This window comes from Eumetopias jubatus, unplaced genomic scaffold (genome assembly GCF_037043125.1).
Source record: "Eumetopias jubatus isolate StellerSeaLion01/CBP00866 unplaced genomic scaffold, mEumJub1_p1.0 scaffold_1, whole genome shotgun sequence".
Classification (NCBI taxonomy): domain Eukaryota; kingdom Metazoa; phylum Chordata; class Mammalia; order Carnivora; family Otariidae; genus Eumetopias; species Eumetopias jubatus.
In genome coordinates this window covers 201,624,640-201,648,946 of record NW_028274807.1, presented here as the reverse complement: position 1 = coordinate 201,648,946, position 24,307 = coordinate 201,624,640, and the positions used below count along the sequence as shown (strand labels likewise).

At 36.9% G+C, this 24,307-nt stretch overlaps 1 protein-coding gene across 7 annotated transcripts in view; it reads right to left on the bottom strand.

Moving 5' to 3' along the window:
- Positions 1-24,307, bottom strand: part of SETD2 (SET domain containing 2, histone lysine methyltransferase) — a 125,663-nt gene that overhangs the window by 60,675 nt on the left and 40,681 nt on the right. For all 7 annotated transcript variants that reach the window (XR_003606695.2, XR_003606697.2, XR_015769420.1 and 4 more), the window contains exons 4-12: positions 20,758-20,889; positions 19,281-19,409; positions 17,932-18,055; positions 16,916-16,993; positions 14,743-14,840; positions 11,874-12,000; positions 3,850-3,984; positions 2,858-2,977; positions 889-1,551 (exon numbers count right to left, since the gene is read on the bottom strand). Coding sequence is in view for 3 of the 7 variants with exons in the window: in XM_088028619.1 (XP_087884745.1) it covers positions 889-1,551; positions 2,858-2,977; positions 3,850-3,984; positions 11,874-12,000; positions 14,743-14,840; positions 16,916-16,993; positions 17,932-18,055; positions 19,281-19,409; positions 20,758-20,889 (1,606 nt within the window). In the remaining 4 variants the exon portion in view is untranslated. The remainder of the gene's footprint in view (positions 1-888; positions 1,552-2,857; positions 2,978-3,849; positions 3,985-11,873; positions 12,001-14,742; positions 14,841-16,915; positions 16,994-17,931; positions 18,056-19,280; positions 19,410-20,757; positions 20,890-24,307) is intronic.

Genomic DNA, 24,307 nt, shown 5'->3' with positions numbered 1-24,307 from the left:
GCAAATAAACCTGTACTGCTGGTTTATCTGGTTGCTTCACTTCTGGCAGAAGAGAGGAACAGAAAAATAGAAGCTAGCAAGTAACCTGTTCCCACAGGGTCCTCAAGACCTGAATCCCAGTTCCAGATCCCTTACAATCAAAATGTAACACCTCTCTCCTAGGCTCATCCTGTTACTCACTTCTGTGTTTATGCAAGACCCAGACTGGGTTTTCTACAAAGCAAACCCTACACATCTTGCTAAATTCTTTAACAAGAGATTATGTATGTATTAAGTATAAGAGTTCCAGACCTCTCTATTTTTCCTCTAGATAACATCTTTTGTCCAAAGAACTAGGAATTTAAAGGCAGGCCTATTTCAGAAACAATAAAGGAACTGAATACCAACTAGCTCCATATAAAGTTGTTTTACTGGAACAGAAATTTACGTTCAATCATTTTTGAGGAGAAGTTGCTAAATCACCTTGGTTTTCCAATTAATTTTTTAATTTCTAGTTAATTCAATACATTAATTTCCAATCAATTTAAACATTCATTTTTTTTTCTTACCTAGACTCTTACAAAGAATTTTCAAACATAGAATATCTTTGTTACTCAAAGGATTTCTGGTTTTGTTTTTAATGTAAAGAGCACTTGAATAACTGAATTCGCTGCTGCGATATGCTTTTCTAAATGAAGAAAAGGGACATGTGTATATTAGTTTGGCTGTTGTATATCTCGCTAAGGTTTAAAAGATGTTTGAGACATTTATAACCAGCTGTCAGTAAGAGACATGGTATTCCATTTTTCAAATACATGTATAGCTTAAGAAGTAGGCAATTCAACTTAAGATTTGTGGAACTCTAGACCTGAGTAATTCAGGTTAAAATAAACAAAAATGTTTTCTTACCTTTAGGTCTTTCCAACTATCCAGGAGCTTGGTGGCCAAATCACTTATATCTACTGTTTTATCTGGCTGTTCCTGGCTCCTCTCACTCTCCACATCAGACACACCCTCCTCTTCATCTTGGGACGGGGTTTCCTCAGCAATGGTTTCTTCCAGTTTTGTGCCATTGCCCTCTTTGGGCTCTATTTCAGGGTCAGCCTCTGGTTCAGATGTGGGTAGCTTACTGGCTTCCATAGTGATTTCACTCTCAACTTTAGATTCAGGTAGCTGTTGTGTGAGTAGCTGTTGTGACTGTAACTCTTCCTCTTCTTCTATAGGGACGTTTTCTAACTGGTCAAGGTCCTCTTTGCCATCCTTGCCTTCCAGCTCACTGGTAGCATCAGAGATAGCACTGTCCATGCTATTTTCACTTATAATTTTAAGTCTGCGAAACATGAGCTTCTTGGGGGTGTCTGTGTCAGCTTCTGTGCTCAGCTTGGCAGAAGGATCAGGTGTGTTGAGTGGTGTGTGAGCCCGTGACGTATTCTCACTTGAATACCCATCTCCTTCACTCAACTGAGGAATGACAGTTTTGGTCTGAGACCAGCGTTGAATAATTGGAAGTACTTTGCTTTCCTCCAACATATTTTTAGTAGGAATGGGTAAGTGTTCCAAAGTCTTTATAATCTGATTAAACACAATAAAAAAAAAAATCACATCGCTTTGCGACTCAGATCATTTCTGAAACAGCTGTGGGTTTTCTTTACTGTCTTATTAAGACTGAAGTCTAACTATAGAAGGATTAAATGTCATAATATTATTTTCCTCTAGAAAGGAAGGAAAAGTTTTTAAAGACTGACCAGCAAGAATAAAATGTGGAGCAGGTAACTACTCACAATATCAAACAGGACCGATTAATATCCTCTACCAGTAGTTCTCAAACCTGTGTAGATTTTTTAAAATATATATACTAGCGGACCTCATCCTGGCTATGTTTTTCTGAAAAGTTTTCCAAGTGACTGCGATATAGGCTTGGGAACTATGCAACAACATATGTAGCTATTGCTTACCTCTTTTAGCCTCTGATAACTAACAAAGAAAGACTCTCTTCAGAGATAACCATCCCCTCCACTCTGAAATCCAAGCATTTATTCCAAAGTACTCCCCAACGTAGTTCTACAGAAATCCCAAGGTAAGTTGTTCCCCTCTACTTTCTAGATGGGATGCTGAATTCATTTAATCATTAATCACAGAATCATTTATTAAAGTCAACTAGATCTTTACAAAAAGGAAAGGGGTGGTGGGACGAAGGGAGGAAGGGAGGAAGAAATTCCAAGTCTTCCTCAACTTCTATTTATTGCCAAATCTCCTGGGAGAAGAATAGAGGCAAGACAACCACTTATTTGCTCATTCCTGTTTTTGTTTTTAAAGTGCATTATTAAATGACCTTGGTATTATATTAGAGACCATGATTAAATAGAACTACATTTAAACTAGGTTAAAAATACTATTTCTTCGGAAGGTTTAAGTATCATATCTCCACTAATGACACTGCCAAGGAACATTTATTTAGATCTTTAAAACACTTATTGACTCCTCAAAATATTCTTACTCTTGCCATTCTAGAATTTGGCTCTTTACTTTTTTAGAGCCCCAGAATTTAAGTTTCACATGGTTTCCTATCTGTTTGAAACTATGGCTTTAGCAACAAACTGGATCTTTCCCTTAACTATGATATAATATCTTGCTCTTGCAACTCCCAACTATGCAGTATCAATTATAGGGATACTCTAGGAAAAACCAGGGGGCAAACTCACTACTAGCAAGGTTTATGTGTAAAAGGTTATAGTTACAGGAATGATACTGAGATGATAATATTTATTTAATACCAGTGGTAAATATAATGCTAAATTCATTATCACTGATATTATCATTCAACCTAAGCAATCTATATAGCGGTTTTAAGAAATAAGCAAGTTGAATGTGAACTGACCTCTTCCTGAAGTTTCTGGTTACTTTCCCGGCCATCACCTAGTTCTGCCATCCAGATCCATAACAAAGACAGCCCGTGACGTTCCAGAAAAGACTTCAGGCAAGACTGTGAATGTGTGTTCTTCCATGGGGGAAGGGAAGCAGGATGCAGGGTATTGGGGTGGAGATGGGTGGGGTGGGGTGGGGTGGGCAATATCAGACAGAACATTAAGAAGGGTCCACAGAGAGGAATAAAAAGTTTGCTTATATTCACAAGACACCTAAAAACTATTGTGATTAATGCAACTAAAAGTGTACAAATAATAAATGTTTTAAAGTAAGAGATTGTAATCTTTTTTGATACCTAAATTGCATCCAGTCAACTTGGAATTTATATAAACAGACTTTACAGAAAAACATATAAATATCAATATGTCATTTACAATGAAATTCAATTCTGAAGGACTAAGAAGCAAATTACATTCACCATTTTTATTGAAAAACCTAAAACTGTAATAGTCTAAATCATTTTCATTTCTCTCTTCTTTTCAGATGCTTGTTCAAAAGGCTTTTTTCTCTTAGTTTTCTTTTAAATCATCCATTTTTTACTGTTCAACTTCTTGTGGCATACTCAATAAACTGGAGGAAATGAGATTGCCGTTAAAATTCCTTGCTTCAAAATCCTGTGGTAAAAATGGCCTTGGCATACTAATAATCATGGGGGGGGGGGCTGTATCAAATGTCATGAATTGTTACAAAAAAAAATCCCACCATGTTCTTTGACTAGAGAGAGAGAATGCAAACAAGATCTATTAAAAAACTAAATGATGCTGAACTCTTAAGCCATTTTTAAGACTACAAATTTTCAAAGTCATACAGAATTCACAAGCCATTTTAAAAATAAGAGTAACTCTTCTCAGAGTTATCCCTTCTCCTGTCATCATTCTAGATTATAGTTTAGATGCCCCACCTCAAATTCAGAAATAAAAAATAAACCAATATCAAGGAACTCACCTGTATAAGCTCAAGACAGGTGAGTTTCTGCTCCAAAGTTTCAATTCTAACCATTAGCCGGGATAAGCTGAGCACCTGGTTTTTATCAGAGAGACCCTCACCATTCTCCATCAGAGCTTCTAGCTCTCCATCCACCTGCCATAGCAAAGAAAACTATCTGGTTATAAAAACAAATGCACCACTAATCTAAGAATCAAACAACCTAAAAAGATGCTCAACCTTGCCAGTAATAAGGAAAACACAATTAGACCCACAGTGAGAAATCATGTCATATTTACTAGATTACTCTGGGGGAAAAATTAAGTCTGATAATATCAAGTCTAGGCAAAGATGTGGATCAAAAGGAATTTTATATACTGTTGATGAAAGTAGAAATTGGTATGATCGATTTGAAAAGCATTTCATTCACTCATCAAATATTTACCAAGTATTTATTATATGTCAAGTATAATCCTAGGTGCTAAAGTCACTGCAATGAACGAAAACAAACAGAAATCTGCCCTTAAAGGAGACAAAGAACAAATTAATGTTAGGTGAAAAGTATGCCAGAAAAAATAAAGCACTGGCTTCAAAAATAAAATATTTGTATCCCCTATGCCTAGGATTGCACACCTAAGAATAAATCCTAGAGAAACTTCTAGACATACGTATTCACAGAATTATACCAAGCTCACTGAATGACCATTATAACAGCAAAAAACTACTAACAAATTTCTGTGGCCAGGTTGTATAAATTAGCATTTTCATAAAATGGATTATTATAGCACAGTAAAATGAATCAAGTGCAGCCAAATGCAACAAGATTCATCAATCTTATAAACATAATGTCACATGAAAAAAGTTCCAGAAGATTACATGCTGTATGACTGTTTTTATAAACCTCAAAAACAAAATTTTCAGAGATGCATGTCTAAAAAATTGATTTTAAAAAGGCATGGAGGTAAGACACAAAATTCAAAACAGTGGTATCCTCTAGGGGCTAAGCAGGGAGCAGGAAGGAGAGAGGTGCTCACAAGTGGTTCTTCTATAATTATGCCTTATAACATACATCTATTCTCTGGATGTTTCAAATATTACATTTATTTGTTTGTTTGTTTTAGATTTTATTTATTTATTTGACAGAGACACAGCAAGAGAGGGAACACAAGCAGGGGGAGTGGGAGAGGGAGAAGGAGGCTTCCCGCGGAGCAGGGAGCTCAAAGTGGGGCTCGATCCCAGAACCCTGGGATCATGACCTGAGCCGAAGGCAGACGCTTAACCGACTGAGCCACCCAAGCAGCCCTCAAATATTACATTTAAATAATGGGGAAACAACAACAAAAAGCCCACCAATGGTTGTTTTCCAGCTGTGTTAGAAAATATATAAAGATGCCTTACAGAACTTACTATTGGGGAGATAAAATTAATTCATATGAAAACAAACAATGAAGCATTAACTGTAAAATGTTAAAAAAAAAAAACAAAAAACTACAAAGGAAGGGAGTGGTTAGAATGAGAGTCACCAGAAGCAGGGTTAGCAAGAGGTAAGATAAAGGAGCGAAGCAGAGGGAAAATCTCAAACACAGGGAAATGGAGAATTATGATAGTGCCTAGTGTGGCCCGGCTGGAGCGGATAAGGTGTGGTGAGGAAGTGAGAAAAAGGGGTGCCTGGGTGGCTCAGCTGGTTAAGCGTTTGCCTTCGGCTCAGGTCATGATTCTGGAGTCCCAGGATCAGTCCCACATTGGGCTCCCTGCTCAGCAGGGAGTCTGCTTCTCCCTCTGACCCTCCCCCCATCATGTGCTCGCTTTCTCTCTTTCTCAAATAAATAAATAAAATCTTTAAAAAAACAAAACAAAAAAAAAGGAAGTGAGCAAAACCTCACCAAAAGGAAGGCTGGTGTTAGATCAGAATATCTTGAAGGTGATACGTAAAAGAACCTGTATTTGATGTGACTGAGCAAGAGAGCTCTATTACTGAATCCAAAAAAGGGGAATAATCTGATCAAAATGGAATTTGAGAATAATTAGTGTGGCAATAACAGAATAAAATCTCCACAAGACAGTAACCAACGCAGAAGAGATATAAAGACCGCATTAAACCAACACAGCCTGAAATGATAAAAGTCTAGAACGGGCTGATAATAAATTAGAAGAAAGCAAATCTGAAAGACAAGAATCTTAAGGAAATGTTTTGTTACTTAACTTTTTATCATCTCAATATAATTTTGGGCAAGGCACTGAACATTTTTATTTTATATTATACCACAAAACTCACATAACTCTAAGGAACAAAAATAAGAAAACATGAAATGCTACCTGCAAGAAGCTGAAGAAATGTAAACTCATTTTTTCCTTCTAAAATGTACACTTAAGGCTCATTTCTTTTTCATTTCTAGTATCATTTCTGTTTTTTTAAAGATTTTATTTATTTGACAGAGAGTTAGCGAGAGAGGGAACACAAGCAGGGGGAGTGGGAGAGGGAGAAGCAGGCTTCCCGCCAAGCAGGGAGCCTGACATGGGGCTCAATCCCAAGACCCTGGGATCACCACCTGAGCCGAAGCCACCCAGGCACCCCTCATTTCTTATGTTTTGAAGAGAGTAAGGACATACACAGAAAAACCAACTATGGTTAAATATTAATCCAAGACAAGTTCCTTAAAGATGTTTTATCCCTGCATATCCTAAATGTAAAACTTCCTGTGTCTCAAATTCTAGAGGATTAGAATAGGAAAGACCAAGGGCTTTAAAATTCCACTTTCCCCCCAAATGCAACAGCCTCACTTTGGACAGAGTTTTGAGATGCAAATACTACTGGGCTAAGAGATGGGGTTTTCTGGGGCGCCTGGGTAGTTAAGCTTAACAGCCTCTGACTCTTGATTTCAGCTTAGGTCATGATCTTAGGTCATGAGATTGAGCCCCACATGGGGCTCTGCACTCAGGGCAGAGTCTGCTTGTCCCTGTTCCCCCCCCCCCGCAAAAATAAATCTTTTTAAAAAAAGAGAGAGGTGGGGTTTTCTTTTCATAATTAGGCAGGAAAGGATTCTCTAACTCTAAACATTTAAGAGATAAAAATGAGTTCTTTTTCATTTAATAAACATTTATTGAATACTACAGTATATAAAGCTCCACTGGTAAATAAAAACAGTAGCATTCTTCTCTTAAGGCAATAAACAGTAAAAATGTAGAAACTGAGGTAAAAATAACAAAATTTTGCAAACAAAATACAGAAGGTGAACAACCGCTGAACATTCCTACTACAATTATAAGCTTAATGGCTGCACTGACATACATAAAAGTTATCATGCCAATTCCGTGTATAATACAGCTTCCATGATTCTGGGTACTCAAGTGGACAATCAATTGTGAACTGGGGGATTAATAACTCTTAGGATATCTGGGAGGAAGGGACCCAGGAGACCAACTGATTGCTTTCATTAATTTACATTTACTATAAGTATTTATTTTTAATTTATGGGTCACCACCTTCTAGAAAGGATCTGAAGTAACTAAAAAATCAAAATAAATGTAAGAAATGATTAAGGTATATTTTAATAAATTATTGGTAAGTGAACATTTATACATATATGCAAAATTCTATAGCAATTAAACATTTATTCTGTTAAGTACTTAATCAGTCCAAGAAATTATTTACTTTTCTTTTTAAAGATTTTTTTATTTGTCAGAAAGAGAGCACGAGCAGGGGAAGTGGCAGGCAGAAGGAGAGGGAGAATCAGGTTCCCCCCTGAGCAAGGAGCCCGATGTGGGACTTGATCCCAGCACCCTGGGATCATGACCTGAGCCAAAGGCAGACGCTTAAGGGACTGAGCCACGCAGGTGTCCCTATTTACTCTTTTTTAGTATTTTAGTACTTTGGCCATGAACTATCTTTAATGGCTCTAAGCGGTATTTTTAATACTTTCTGATGAAATACAGTATAAAGAAAAGTATATCAAGAATTCGTAAAGAAGTTAATAAACAGGTGTGCAATATCCATGCAACCAACATGCAGGTGAAAAGATGGCCGGGGGATGACAACATTGCCAGCATCCCTGAAGTGCTCCATGTGCCCTCCCCTTGTTATAATACCTCCTCTTTGCTCTTGACATAACATCTCCTTTTTTAGAAAATCATTCTCTGATTTTTAAAATAGGTTTACCATCTGTGTATAAAATATTATAATTTAATTTTGTCTATTTTTTTTCTCTTTCTGGACAAAACTTGTGTCATGTTTGTGTTTCATTCATCCTTACATTTTAGTCCTCCACACTGTTGCATGCAGCCATAGTCCTACACTTTCATGACTAATTTTTCAGTCTAGGATTACATTATAATTTGTCTCTATTAGTGTTAATGGATATTTGAGTTGTTTCTACTTTTTCTAATATAAGCAATGCTGCTGTGACTCCAGATACACACCCATTCACTTTCAGTAAATAATTCCAAAGTGTTTTCAAAAGTGATTGTACCCAGGGACACCTGGGTGGCTCAGTCAGTTAAGCGTCTGCCTTGGGCTCAAGTGATGAGCCCTGGGATGGAGTCCACATCAGGCTCCTTGCTCAATGGGGAGCCTGCTTCTCCCTCTGCCTACCACTCTCCCTGCTTGTGTGCTCCTTCCCTCTCTCTCTCTCTCTCTGACAAAGAAAGTAAAAAAAAGTGATTGTACCCATTTATATCCCCACCAGCAGTGTAGGAGATCCTGTTTTTATGAGTCATCAGACTTTTTACCAATCTGATAAGCCCGTAAATGACATCTCATAGTTTTAATTGACACTCCCCTGATTACTAATGAGGTTGAACATCTTTCTGTATTTATTGGCTATTTGGATTAGTGAAGTGTCTGGATGTTGTCTGTTTATTTTTCTTTTGTATTGGCTATTTTCTTATTAATCAGTAGGAGTTCTCTATATATTCTGGATATTAATACTTGTTCTGTGTTGAAAACAAGTAGGTACCTTTTCACCTACTTTACTGTGTAAATTAGTTACCATTAGTTTCACAAACTCAAAGGAAACTAAGAGAAGTTTCAGACTATTTCCTGTTTGTACTTTATAAACTACAAATATCATCAGGTATTAGGGACTTAATATACCTCCATCAGCTAAGTATTTAGTTACCTAGTAATTACATCAGGTAAAACATTACCTGGTTTGTGGCATCCCCAAAAAAGACAACCACCTTCGATTGGAGGAACTTATAGCTTTGTTAGGGAGAAGACTATATATAGACGCAATCATAAGAGCAAGAAATAAAAAAATGTTTACCAATCAAAGGCTGATATGGGGGGGTACAGGCTATAGTACTATTAACATATTCTTCTTAATAGTTAAAATATGCAAAACTACATTTTAACCTGTGCTATCTTGTCCTCTCCATGGCATCCTCTACCCAAAGAATTCCCAAGACTCTCAACTATAGTTGACTAGAATTCAGAATCTAGGCATGCAGAAGGGAATTTCAGTAGGAGACAATCCAAGTAAAACTAAACTAGAATTCAACTCTTCATTACAGTCAGGGCAAATAACCCTCCTAGGAACCTAGAATCATTCTGGGTCATTCCTCTATCTGGGCAAAGTTTTATCCAAAGCATTCTAATTCCAGAATAACTTCAAATTCATACCTGGAGCAACCCATGATGACTGGATTCATGTTACACCTAATTCAGTCTATAATGCCAAAGCCTATACTGATACCAACACACCATTATCAGAATAAACAAAAGCAAACAAAGGAATGCCTATACTTTGGTGCCTTGGGATTGTTCTTGCATCTTATCAGATAGAAAGCCATCTGATAATGGTATGATGGAGGTATAACACTGCCTAAGAAACCATCATATTACAAGGATACTCCCCACCAATAGTTTTTTTTAAAAAATGCTTATTCTGTAAGTTTTGAGAACAGGAGAGAGCCAAAGGGAAGTTTTTATGGAGATTTTAGCATAGGTCAACATGTTTAATGACTATTTTGTGGCTGTTCTGATAAACTATCCATTACAGGAAAATGAGAGTTAAAAATAAAAGCAATCTTAATGGAGCTTAGAGAAAAATTTCCTGCAACAGTCAAGTCAAGAAGGCTAACAGGCTATGACCCAGTGACCCCACTTCCCTGGATACACCTTAAAAGAAACATGTGCAGGGGCGCCTGGGTGGCTCAGTTGGTTAAGCGACTGCCTTCGGCTCAGGTCATGATCCTGGAGTCCCGGGATCGAGTCCCACATCGGGCTCCCTGCTCAGCAGGGAGTCTGCTTCTCCCTCTGACCCTCTTCCCTCTCATGCTCTCTATCTCTCATTCTCTCTCTCTCAAATAAATAAATAAAAAATCTTTAAAAAAAAAAAAAACATGTGCAGAACAGACATGTACAGATACTGTGACATTAATAGCAAAAGCTTAAAAACATTAGTGTTCATTAGTAAGACTATATATAAGCTTATATGAAAAACTTTATAGCAGTTAAAATATGTTTACATATTTATCAATGTGGATCAAATTTTAAAATAAGAGTAAAAAAACAAATTGCAGAAATAAACATATTACACCATTTCTAAAACTCTATACAAAACAGCTTAATAAGTTTTAAAATTTATTTTCTGGCACACAGAAACACTGGCTGTTAGGACCACAACTGTCTGAGTTGGGAGAGAATGGAATGATCTCTACAACTTGCAGTGCAACATAATGGTTAAGAGCAAAGACAAGGGCCGCCTGGGTGGCTCAGTCATTAAGCGTCTGCCTTTGGCTCAGGTCATGATCCCAGGGTCCTGGGATTGAGCCCCACATCGGGCTCCCTGCTCAGCAGGAAGCCTGCTTCTCCCTCTCCCACTCTCCCTGCTTGTGTTCCCTTTCTAGCTGTCTCTCTCTCTCTGTCAAATAAATAAATAAAATCTTTAAAAATAAAGAAAAGAGCAAAGAACTAGTTCATTTCCATTACCTACTGGGTGATGCCTTAGTGTTCTCATCTGTAAAAAAGGAAAAATCCTTGTACCCAATCTCAGGGCTTATTGTGAGAATTACATGAGTTAACGTGTCAAGTGCTTAGCAGAGTGCCTGGCAGACCATTACGGTATATATGCTTTCCAAGAAGACAGCTGAAGCACCCACAATACTCTAAAGAACATGTGTTCATCTTGGGTGGTCTGAAAACATGGGTATTTGTTGAAATTTTCCTTTTTGGCACTTTTTAAATGGACTTTTAATTTTTCAATTGCCCTTTCCAATGCTTTTTGCTATCTCTATCTTCTTACAGAATTCAGATGTTCCATAATTAATTCTCTCCAATTAATTTGGGCTTACTGACATCACCTTTTAACCATTACATTTTTATCCCCTTGCCCCAATACGTCTTCTATCTCCTCATCTAAACAGTAATTTATACTTAATTTATGCAGCCATTTATAATTCTTACTGTATTGGTTCCTAAAAAGCCCAGGCATGAGCTAACTGCTAAAGAATCATAGGGGAATTTGCTGACTAATCCCCTCGGTCCCCTACTCCCTGCTCCTAGCCCTCCACTAAGATTCATAGGTCTGGGGATGGACCCGGAAATGTGCATTTTCACATATGGGCCCTGCCAAATGGTTCTGAGGCTGAAAAATACTGTTCTGGTGAAGGAATCCTCAGAAAAAGGGAGGGGGGATTTTAAAAAACAACACAAAGTCCTTGTCCCAGGTAAGAGTCCCTTTATTAACAAGATAGCTCTTTCCTCCAGTAGTAACTGGGGTGAGCTGGGGAAGAAAAAAGGCTATCAATTACTATGCTAAGTAAGCTAGTAGATAAACATTTTATTTGTACTTAGGATTAGGAGTTTTACAGGCTCCAAAAAAACTATTAGCCCATGTGTTTACAAGATGACTTCAATAGTTCTTAGTACCTAATTCTAATCTCTATGAACCTGAAATAAAAATAGCAACCATACTTCTTTTCCTGATTATCTCATCTGATCCTTTCTCTGGTTGTAGTTTGACTTTCCAAATTTCAATCAGAAAAGCGACCTCCCTCCTTAAAACATATATGGTAATAAAAGCTGAAAGAAAGGATAAAACACTTACTGAATCCTTCTTACGGGATCGCTCCTTCTTCATTTTTCCTCCTGCTGCTCTGATACTGACTCTGTTCTCTCCTCCCAGGTAACCTCGGCAATTAGCCGACCCACAGAAACATTTCTGAGCTTCTTTTCTATTTAAAGAGCATAGAAAAGATGTCAGTTATGTGAAAGTAAACCATACAAAAATGTCAACAATATAACAATCACATACGAAAGAGAAGTCAATTCAGCCTAAAACAAGTAATTAAGAGACTCCAATAAACCTGACACTATTTAAAAGAAATGCCTGAAAACTGCTCTTAAAAAATTTTTCCAACCTTCCTTTATTAAAATCAGCCAAGAAGTTAATGAGTAATTTCTTCATTTTATGAGTACCTACTAATGTATAAAAATAAAAGATCGTATTATTTGAGCTGAGAACAAAACTGCTTAATTAGTTCAACATCTCTTATATGTAAATATTTAACTGGCACACAGAACAAAATGTATTGTTAGAAATACATATACACAGATATAAAATTCAATTATGTCCAAGATACTTAAAAGGAAGCACATGATTATTAAAAGTTACCACATAAGGATGAGATACTAATAAGAAACATAGTAATAAGTAAATATAACCATGGAGTCAAGGAAAAGTGGTGGAAAGAACACAGACCTAAGTCTACAAGCCTGGGTACAAACCATCATGGCCATTCATTTATTCTGTGACCTGAGAAAAGCATGAAAAACTGTACCAAAGTAAACTGGTAGATTTAGTTTATTTATAAAAATAAATTATTAATATATATAATAAATATTAATAAATTAGTCCATAAATAGAGCAGGACATCACAAACAGCACTTGATTTCTAGTACCCCTTCCTTCAAAGAGGACAGTGCAAACATAAGACGAAAAAATATGGAGCTCTACGTACAACGTGGTCTGCACTCATCCCCTGACTGCTACACCACTGACTGCCTAGATCCATTAGTTCACGAGGTGCTGCAAAAGGGTGATACCATTACTACTTCATTTATTAGCTGAAATGATCTCCAAAAGAACTTCCTCTCATCAACTACTGGGTTTAACCTAAAGTAGAATTCACTTGGGAAAGACAGGATAAATGCTTGACTTTTTTTTTTTCCTTTTTTAACTTTACCTTTTTAAAAATCATGAATTGATTATTCACCAATGTTCACTGCAGCATTACCCACAACAGCAAAAAAGTGGAAACAACCCAAATGCCCATTGACAGATGAATGGATAAACAAAATATGGTATATACGTGCGGTGGAATATTATTTAGCCATAAAAAAGGAATGAAATACTGGTACATGCTACAACATGAATGAACCTTGAAAACACTGAATGTTTTTTTTTTTTTTGGATTTTATTTATTTATTTGAGAGAGAGAATGAGAGAGAGGAGGGTCAGAGGGAGAAGCAGACTCCCTGATGAGCAGGGAGCCCGATGTGGGACTCGATCCCGGGACTCCAGGATCATGACCTGAGCCGAAGGCAGTTGCTTAACCAACTGAGCCACCCAGGCGCCCCACACTGAATGTTTTCTAAAGAAGTCACAAAGGACCACATTTGTATGATTCCATTTATGTGAAACATCCAGAAAAATCCATCAATATAGAAAGTAGCTTAGTGTTTGCCAGGGCAAAGAAAAGGGGGAAATGAGGCATGACTGCTTAATACATATGGGGTCTGCTTTTGGGGTGATGAAAATGTTCTGGAACTAGATAGTGGTGATGTTGTACAAAATGTGACTGTACTAAATGCCACTAAACTGCATACTTTAAAAATGGTTAAAAAGGTGAATTTTATGTTATGTGACATTTTCCACAATAAAAAATAGCAACATGAAAAAAATAAAAATCATGAATCAGTTCCCTTCTATTACAACTAATGCAGTTTTATTTTTAAAGTATCATTAAATCTCATGGGTTTTACATAATAGGTTTCAAACCACTGTAGTTATTATCCTCATTGATGCTTCAGTGTTAATAAGAACTCTCTATTATGAGAGCCTATTCAAGCTATCTCCAAGTCCCTTTGACATGACTCTCATCTTTTATAACTGGTTTTCTGACACAAAAAAATAAACCAAGATCACCTTGTTCAATTTCTGTCTTAACTTGACATCAGACACTTCTCCAAGGAACCCTGTTCCTTTTAGTGGGGTCCTATGAAACCACAATATAGATGCTAGGGGTATTCATTGCATCAGTTATTAGTTTGGTTAGAGAGAACAAGAAAATTATCTTTCACAGTACAATGTGGTACAGATCAGAAAAGATCAGCCATGAGCTGGTAACTAACTGATAAATGATGGATACACAGGGACTTATTATACTATTCTTTTTTTTTTTTAAAGATTTATTTATTTATTTATTTATTTGACAGAGAGAGAGACACAGCGAGAAAGGGAACACAAACAGGGGGAGTGGGAGAGGGAGAAGCAGGCTTCCTGCTGAGCGGGGAGCCCGATGCGGGGCTCGATCCCAGAACCCTGGGATCATGACCTGAGCCAAAGGCAGACACTTAATGACTGAGCCACCCAGGCGCCCCTATACTATTCTCTTTACATGCGCACACACACACAGTAAATATTTCCATAATAAAAAGGTTTTTTCTAATTACATACAAAACAATTATATAAATAAGACAGCATGAAATTCAGAGGAAGATTATGTAGTTCCTGTACAAATCCCTTAATGGCTGCAAGTGTCATACAGTAGGAAAAACACACAAAACTTTCTGAAAGAGTAAAGACCTGGTGGTACATATAACTTTTTAAAATTCACCTCAAAGTTTTTATCTCTATATCTGAATAGTCCATTTCCCCATCAGAAGCAGCAAAACAGAATAAAAACAATACTCACCCATATCTTTGGAACTGATAGTCAAATGTTAACTCTGAGCCTGAAGGAACCAGTTTGGTGGTAAAAAACCCGACCCTCAGCTGTCCGTTCACAGTCCACTGAGATATTGTTTTTAAAAGAAAAGAAATTAGTAACTAATTAATCTGTGTTTTTCTTTAAAGATCATCTGCTTTAATTATGTATGTGCCTTTAGACAATAAAAGCTTTTCCAAATAATAGGGAACTTTTTTCTTTCTTTTTTTTATTATGTTCAGTTAGCCACTGTATAGTACATCATTAGTTTTTTTTTTTTTTTTAAAGATTTTATTTATTTATTTGACAGAGAGAGCGAGAGAGCACAAGCAGAGGGAGCAGGAGAAGGAGAGGGAGCCCGATGTGGGGCTCGATCCCAGGACCCTGGGATCATGACCTGAGCCGAAGGCAGACGCTTAACCATCTGAGCCACCGAGACGCCCCAGTACATCATTAGATTTTGATGTAGTGTTCAATGATTCATTAGTTACATATAACACCCAGTGCACATGAAGAAATCAGAGAGAGAGATGAACCATGAGAAACTATAGACGCTGGGAAACGAACTGAGGTGAGACGAAGGGGGGGTGGGGGAGGGTGTAACAGGGTGACAGGAACTTTTTTCTTTAAATAAACTAACATATTTAAGTGTTACTCTTAATTTAATACCACCAGATTGGGTATCATCTAGAATTTGTCTCTAATAAAACTGCTACTTTAACTTGTCTAATATACATTTCCACACAGTAAATATTCACTTGTACTAAAAATAGACAAATAGGGAATGCTTGGTGTCATTGACTATAGGCAAATTGGTATTGCCTTATGTTATAAGTAAATGTATTCTAAAAAAAAAAAAAGTAAATGTATTCTAAGATAAGATGGAGCAAGGAACCATGTCAACAATGATGCCAAATGTTTAATTTCATGAAGTGGTAGTCATATGTCATATGAGTGTAGTGAAAGGAAAGGAAAGCATGAGAACAGCTGCATGAAACTCAAGAATTAAAATGGGAGTAAACAGACAGGGGTTAGAACTTGTAGCTCCAGAACATGTAAGATGTAAGTCAACTGTCGAGCTCCTGTCCAGACCATGTTAACATGTTACTGATGAAAAAACCCAGACTTTAGGGGATGAAGGGACACAGTACAATTGGAGTCTCACAGTTAGACATATGGCCACCAGCTGCAGGCAAAACTGAACCAGAACTTAGGTTAAATGATTATGGACTGGGTTCTCCTACTCTTAGAAGAGCCATATCTAAGGTCTATTAGTACACAGATCAAAGGACAAAAAATACCCAGGAGTCTAAAACACTATTTTAATATGAGAGGGAAACATTGTTATTACTTCTCTATGGAGTGGGTCCATAGCCTTCTTAGCCTAAAAAAGAACCAATGTTCTAACATATATATATATTGTTTCATCTAAGCTCAAAACACAAATCAGAGAGTACTAAAATCATTATCTCAAAATGTTTTCTCAAATTCAAAAAATGAATTTACAAAGTGTCAGCTATGTACCAGGCACAGGGACACAGAGATAAGCAAGACCCAGAGCCTAGCCTCGTTGAGAAGCAGTGTAACCACATGTACATCACATGTAATCCCTCTCATCTGTGGCTATTCAGCCCCTTCTGTTATTAAAACAGCCAAATTTGGCACCTGGATAAGAGCTGATAAAAATCTGAATATAATAGTACATGATGGACTTCATCAAAATAAAATTTCAGTTTTATATTTTGGTACCTTTGAAATAATAGCTAAAATTTATGGGCAAAGAGAGGTGACAGTTAAATGCAATGGGAGTTCCTAGATTGGATCCTAGTCCAGAAAAATGACAGATGGCAAAATCTGAATAAAGACTTTAGTTAACAGTTAACAGTATTTCTTGGATTGGGTAATTGTATAATGGTTATGTACAATGTGAGCATCTGGGAAGGCAGGTAAAGTATATGGAACTCTGTATTGTTTCTGCACTATTTTATAAATCTAAACTTATTTCAAAGTAAGATTTTTAACAATAGAGTAGGAAAAAACAATTAAAATGATTAAAAAAATAAAATCCACAGGTACCCTTGATGTACTTGATATAGAATCTAAAATTGAGAACAGCAATCTTGGAACAAATATCCCAAACTCTAAATCTACCTCAACTTACTTTTTGAGTTTCACAGTTTGGCTCACAGCTGTGATTCATGAAACGAGAGCAGTTTCCTTTCTGAGTGGCATCTATTATCTAGGGAAAAGGATCATTTTAAGAATTAGAAATGAGACCTTAAAATACATGTATATTTTGCAAAGGAAAGGCATTAGGCAAATGTATGACCTGCATTCCCAACCCCTCCTCCCTCTTTCATGTACAGACACATCCAAGTGACAAATATCCAACTGCTTTCTCTGGGAGATCTGCTAACTTATAAACATCTTACTTATAAGCAAAATTATCTCCATATCTATCAACGGCTCTTCCATTTACTTTTAGTTACTTCTTACATCCTCTTATATTCCAAACTCACTTCATGAGTATAAAACTCCATTTTAAAGTGCACGTTATACCACAGTGCAGTAGCTCTCAAACTAGAGTGTATATCTGTATTCCCTGGAGAACTCGTTAAAACTCCTGCTGGACCCACCCCCAGAGTTAGATTCAGCAGGTCCTGGGGTAGGACCTAGAATTATATTTTCCAGGACTGAATACAGTGACAGATATGAGAATCTAGCTAAATTTTATTACACCAGACATTAAAAATGTATAAAAATGTAAAACAATGGCACTCCTGTTTAAAACAAAAACTATTTGAAAATGTTTGATTGTCATAAAAACACTAATGTCAACATAAAATGGGCTTATTACTTTTCAGTGGTTTAATAAATATTTTTCAATTTCTCAGCTTTAATTTTTATGTAAGTATTGACAAATATAACCCACATCAAAAATACTCTTTGGGGGTATCAGTAATTTTTAAGAGTTGTAATATGAAGCATGTATGTTTACATTTACATATATATGTAAATATCTCCCTCTCCCACTTTTTGTAAACAGAAACTATATATACTATTCTGCCCCTCTTTTTTGTCACTTAATGTCTTTTAAAGATCTGTCCATATCAATGACCCTTTCAAACTCAATAATTTCCAGATCTGTTTCAAAGCAAACACATTCATGTTGCTCACCTCATCATTCTTCAGAGCCATGAAATAGTAGTGGATGTTTTTGTTTCGTGCATACTCCTTTACCCGGGCTTTAAACTCTTTATGATCAAGTACTTCTCCACAATATTCTAGGACAAAGGTGTTCCTGGCAAAACAAAAGGGAAACAATAGCACTTCCTGCCTAGGAGGTATATGGAAAACATACATCCACATAAAAAATAATGGATTTAATGAAATATTGCAAAGTGGATAAATTTGATATTATACAAGATATAATTAAAATATATGTAAAGTACCTAGCATCTAACTGAGGTTTTCTCCTTCCTAATACTTTTTAAAAAATGTTGATTCTAAGACACTTTTACATTTATACATACTACCAAAATATGTATCCCTGATCTAACTAGATATTAAAACAAACACTCAAGTCTGGTTTATTATCATGAAAACAGTGATTTACAGCCAAGAAACAGCACTGAAGAAATCAGAAGGCACTGAAATATTAGATGCTTTATGTTCTAAGAGAAAAGATGGCAATTTAAATATAGCAGCCGTTCTACTGCCTTTACTCAAAGGTCTCTGCTGATGTTAAAGGTCAAATAGACCTTTTCTCTCACTGCATTCTCTGTGAGTTTTCTCTAGTATTTAACAATAATTATGATTAATCTCTCTCCTTGGCGTCTTCAGTTACCCTCCACCCGTGACTGGTCTTTCCTTGCTTATTCAGCATCGTCAGTAGAGAAGAAATAGGTATAATATATACAGAGAATGTCATGATATTTAACGCTAACTAGCAGATTAGCTCCAAAGTCCTCATCCTGTGCATATGTGACAATATGTCCTGTTCAATGGGAATGCTCTACCAGTGAACATCTAAATAGTTTGGAACTAAAACATGAAACTGACGCTACCATGAGCATATGGAAGTTATACGAGTAGGAAAATGTGGGAAACCTGGAAATATTCAGTCGTAGTGTATTTTACCAAAATAGGGTTCTTTGTGAGAAGCTTAGAAAAGCTAAAAAGCTTTAGGAAACAGTTGTAAATATTTAAAATACTTTCTTTTTTAAAAAATTTTTATTTATTTACTTGTCAGAGAGAGAGCGAGCGAGCAAGCACAAGCTGGGGACACTGCAGGCAGAGGGAGAAGCAGGCTCCCCACTGAGCAAGCAGCCCAACAGGGGGCTCCATCCCAGGACCCCAGAATCATGACCTGAGCCGAAGGCAGATGCTTAACCAACTGAGCCACCCAGGTGCCCCCAGTAATCATTATTAAACTCAGTGTAACAGGCGCATTATTTTCCTACAAAGTAGCTAACCAACTTCAACAACACAAAAATGAAGTGAAAGAGGATTAAAACATAACTTACGAAGGAAGGTCTTTGGCAGCTCTCAAGCCCCAGCCTTTCTTTTCTGTGAGTATGACTTCCACGTCTGCGTGCTGTTTTCTCTGAAACCGTCTATTGGAACAATAATCCCCATTTGGACACCGAGAAGAACTGAAATCAGAAGAGAAAATTAATTCTTCAAAGCAGAATCTCTAATGACACACAGGATGTGGATAAAAACAAACAAATAACAACAACAACCAAGAGATACAAGGGTGCCTGCCTGGGTGCAGAAACAGGAAACAAGGCCCACTTGAGGAATGGAGAACAAAACAGCAGAAGATGAGCAGTAAGAAAAACGGGCTGCTGGAAGATGGAAGGCCAGGTTGTTGATCCATGAAGAGCTCTGAACACCAGCTTAAATCTGAACCTGATCCTGATAACTACTCTAAGTTTGACTGTGGGAAACACATGAGGAAAGGTATCTTATACTTCCTATCTCTTTAGCAAGGTTGGAAAGAAAAGTCAGAAAAACACAAAGGCCACAGCAACAATGTCAAGTTTGGAGAATAGTGCTAACTCTTGTCTCTCCTCTTCTTGTCATCTCTACTTTTAGTTTAGATAAAGGAATACCAATGTGCTTTCTCTTTATTTTTCTGAGGTATGGTTTTATGCGCATAACATTACAACATGAGCAAAACCAAAAACTGAGTTTGAAAGAAAATACTTTATTAACACTAAAAACAAGGTATCTATACTATAAATCACCTTCATATTCTCTCCATGTTAAAAATGATACAATTTTTCATCAAGTGGTAAAAAAAAATTAATCACATTTTTAATGTAAAGATGCTTATGGTTTATAAGAAAAATATAGAAGCAAATGCCTCACAATAGAAGATGAATAATTATGAGTTAACTATAAATAGACATATAAAGCAGCCTAGGGAAGATTTAGGTAGGTCTGTATGTGTAGCTCTGAACAGGTCTCCAAAACATATTTGTGTGTTCATGTATGTTTGGGCTGGGGTGAGGGGGTAAAATTCAAAAAAGTACACATGGTAAAGATTTCATTTCTATACATAAAATGTGGAAATATCTATGAATGTTGGTATAGGCATAAAAAGTACCTGGAAAGATCAGAAATAGAGGGATTGGGGTTTGGAAGACATTTAACTTTATGCACTTTTGAAATGCTAGGGTTTTATCTCATTTTATAGTAAAAGCTAAAAAATACCAACACTTACCTCTCAGGACGTGAACGTTATAAGAGATAAAAGGTTACTGTTAGTATTAGAGCTACTTTACAGAGCACTGATGATGTATACTATAATGTACAACACAAGGGAAATTTATCTCCTTATAAACACTATTATACGTTGGAGATTTCATTGCTTATCAATACTCGACAAGAGGTAGAAGAAGAAAGGTTAAATCTGACTCATTACTAATTCTTTCTACTATTTTGAGACATTTAATAGAATGATTGAACAAAATCAGAGCATTTTAATTTACTTACCATTCAATCATGAGGAGACGATTAAGACAATCTTCTCCACATGCTATTTCACCTTGAGCTCTTTCATCTTTAGAAAGAGGTGTACACTCACACTGCATTCGCTTAATATCTCGATGGGATTTATTCTTCTTTCTATTAAGTAAAATTTCATAAGAATTGGTTTAAGAAATCTCCCAGCAATGATACAACATACACAATCAAATATGTGCAAAATCTCCTTAGTTTCACATTTAATGATTCTGGTTAAGTCAAACATTCAAAAAAGTCAAACATTCAAAACATTCAACATCTCCTCACTAGCATCTGTGAGACTGAAAACACTAAGAGTTATGTTGCAAAGAGAATGAGAGGCGATCTTTAGCCCTGGCAAATGGGAAGAAAGGGTAAGTTCAAGTCTATCATTTTGGACTCAGCCCTCATTTCCTAGTCCATTTCAGCTAAGCCTCAAATTCTGAGCAGTTTCAAGTGTTAACTGTCATATTTGTCTCAGAAGAAAATAAGGAAAACTTGTGAGAATCAAAAAGTGACATAGCTGATTAAAGTGAAGTTTAAGAATCAGTCCTCCTGGATGAGCAAATAATGGCTGAGGAAGAAAAGATGTATTTATTTAATTTATAAAATATAAATAGAGACTGAGGAATGAAAGAAGTTGCTAAAAAAATAAATTAAAAAGTAAGAGGTTTTTTTTTTCTTTTAGAGAGAGCGAGCGAGCAAGCACATGCACACACAAGCAATGGGGGAGAAGCAGAAGGAGAGGGAGAGAATCTTAAGCAGGCTCCATGCCCAGCTCAGAGCTCGACGCAGGGCTCGATCTCACAACCCTGAGATCATGTGAGCCGATATCAAGAGTCAGACAATTAACAGACTGAGCCACCGAGGCACCCCTAAAAAATAAGACTTTTAATTAAGAGTTTAACTCAATCTTTTAGAGAATCTTTCAGTAACACCACAATTCTAAAAATCTTATTTAAAAGAAAATTGAATGATTAAAAAAAGAATGAAGTATAATTTACAGAATAATCAGATATTACAGAATAATCAGAGGACTAAACTTTCTCAACACAGACTAACTGATTTGGGGGTAAAAGAGAAATGGTTCAAAATTGGGTTCATAAATACTTATGCCAGAGTATGCAAAGAAAAAGTGAAAATATGATTATTTCCTGGCCTTTATGAACTCTTTCTGACCCTTGTCAAAAAGAAAAAGAAAAAAAAAGTCTAAGATGGTTGAAGAAGATCTTGAGATCAGGGCAGTCTGAAATAAGTCAATCAGAGAAAGACAAGTATCATATGATCTCATGGATATGAGGAATTTGAGAAACAAGATAGGATCATAGGGGAAGGGAGGGAAAAATGAAACAAGATGAAACCAGAGAGGGAGACAAACCATAAGAGACTCTTAATCTCAGGAAACAAACTGAGGGTTGCTGGAGTGGAGGGGGGTGGGAGGGATGGGTTGGCTGCCTGATGGACACTGGGGAGGGTATGTACTACGGTGAGCGCTGTGAATTGTGTTAAGACTGATGAATCACAGGGCGCCTGGGTGGCTCAGTTGGTTGAGCGTCTGCCTTCGGCTCAGGTCATGATCCTGGAGTCCCAGGATCGAGTCCCACATCGGGCTCCCTGCTCAGCGGGGAGTCTGCTTCTCCCTCTGACCCTCTTCCCTCTCGTGCTCTCTCTCATTCTCTCTCTCTCAAATAAATAAATAAAATCTTAAAAAAAAAAAGACTGATGAATCACAGACATGTACCCCTGAAACAAATAATATACTATATGTTAACTGAAAAAATTAAAAAAAAAAAAGATTAGGACAGTCTGACCCTCCAACTATCAGACAGTGAAGAGCACAGCTGCTCTATGTGGCTGTCTTAATCTCCTAACTAATCTGCTTTCATCGTCAACATATGTTCTATTAGAGTCCCAATTTATAAAGTACCTGAAGAGTGTCCTGATAGCTTCAACTAAGTTTGAGTATCAAGAATGACTCATCTGGATCAATTCAAGGTATCATTCATTAATGAGTGTATAATTATTCTTAGCTTGAAGAAACAGAACTAAAGATAAACCAAGTATCTATTCACAAGTACTTTAAGAACTGTAATTTTGAAAAATTAGCAGTAGCCTGATTTTGTATTGCTCTGTAAGGACTAATGGGCAAAGATTCAGGTAACCCTATTTTCATTAAACATAAAATTTTTTCACTATACTCAACACCATTTTATAATAATCTGTGTTCTTGGTGGCCCCTAAAGGCCCAGCATACAACAACAGGCACTTTAAAAATGTTGAATATAGGGGGTGCCTGGGTGGCTCAGTCATGTAAGTGTCTGCCTTCCGCTCAGGTCATGATCCCAGAGTCCTGGAATCGAGCCCCGAATCGGGCTCCCTGCTCCGTGGGAAGCCTGCTTCTCCCTCTTCCACTCCCCCTGCTTGTGTTCCCTCTCTCACTCTCTCTGTCAAAAAATAAATAAAATCTTAAAAAAAAAAAATGTTGAATATATATAAATGCTTCCCACTCCAAAAAGGCTCTCCAATGTTCCCACCAACCAGATCTCTATGTATGGTCTTATATGTACCTGGATCTCACTGCGGAGTAAATTCCAGAGGACTGGGTTGATCAGTTTTACTTCTAGTCTTTTACAAAGACCCTGGAGATTTCATCAATGTACTCACCCAATTCCTAAAAACTACTACTTAAAATATTCAGTATTTTATTTTTTTTAAAGATTTTATTTATTTATTTGAGAGAGAGAGAGAATGAGAGAGAGAGAGCACGAATGGGAAGAGGGTCAGAGGGAGAAGCCGACTCCCCGCCAGGCAGGGAACCCGATGTGGGACTCGATCCCGGGACTCCAGGATCATGACCTGAGCCGAAGGCAGTCGCTTAACCAACTGAGCCACCCAGGCGCCCTAAAATATTCAGTATTTTAAATTCAAACCTAATTTACTAGATGTAAATGAATATAACTCTAAGAGGCTCTCTATATCATAAAAAGATTTTTATTTTATTTTTTAAAGATTTATTCAGAGAGAGAGAGCGAGAACACGTGTGCAGAGGGAGGGGCAGAGGGAGAGAGAGAGAATCTCAAACAGACTCCACGCCCATCATGGGGCCTGACATGGGGCTCGATCTCACAACCCTGAGATCATGACCTGAGTCAAAACCAAGAGTCGGATGCTCAACCAACTGAACCCAGGCACCCCAAAACAGTTTTTTTGTTTAAATATGAAAAACTTCTCATGAGACCTAATTTTAACTTTACCTTAACCACCGTGAAAAAAATTTCATTATTAAAAAAAAATGTTTAACACTTAAAGGGATGATGGCTAGGTAGATTCTTAAATAGAGGAGAAATTTCCAAAAGGAGAAGGTGAAAAGCTGGAAGACTACAGATTTTTTTAAAAAGGCACATTCAACACACATTTTTATTGGGAAAACAAGAAGACAGTTGAGGAAGGGTGTAAGAAAGGAGGCTGTGAAGCTCTGCTCTGGAGGAATATGTTTTCACTACTCCTATTCTCATTATACCTATTTCATGTTAGGGATCTG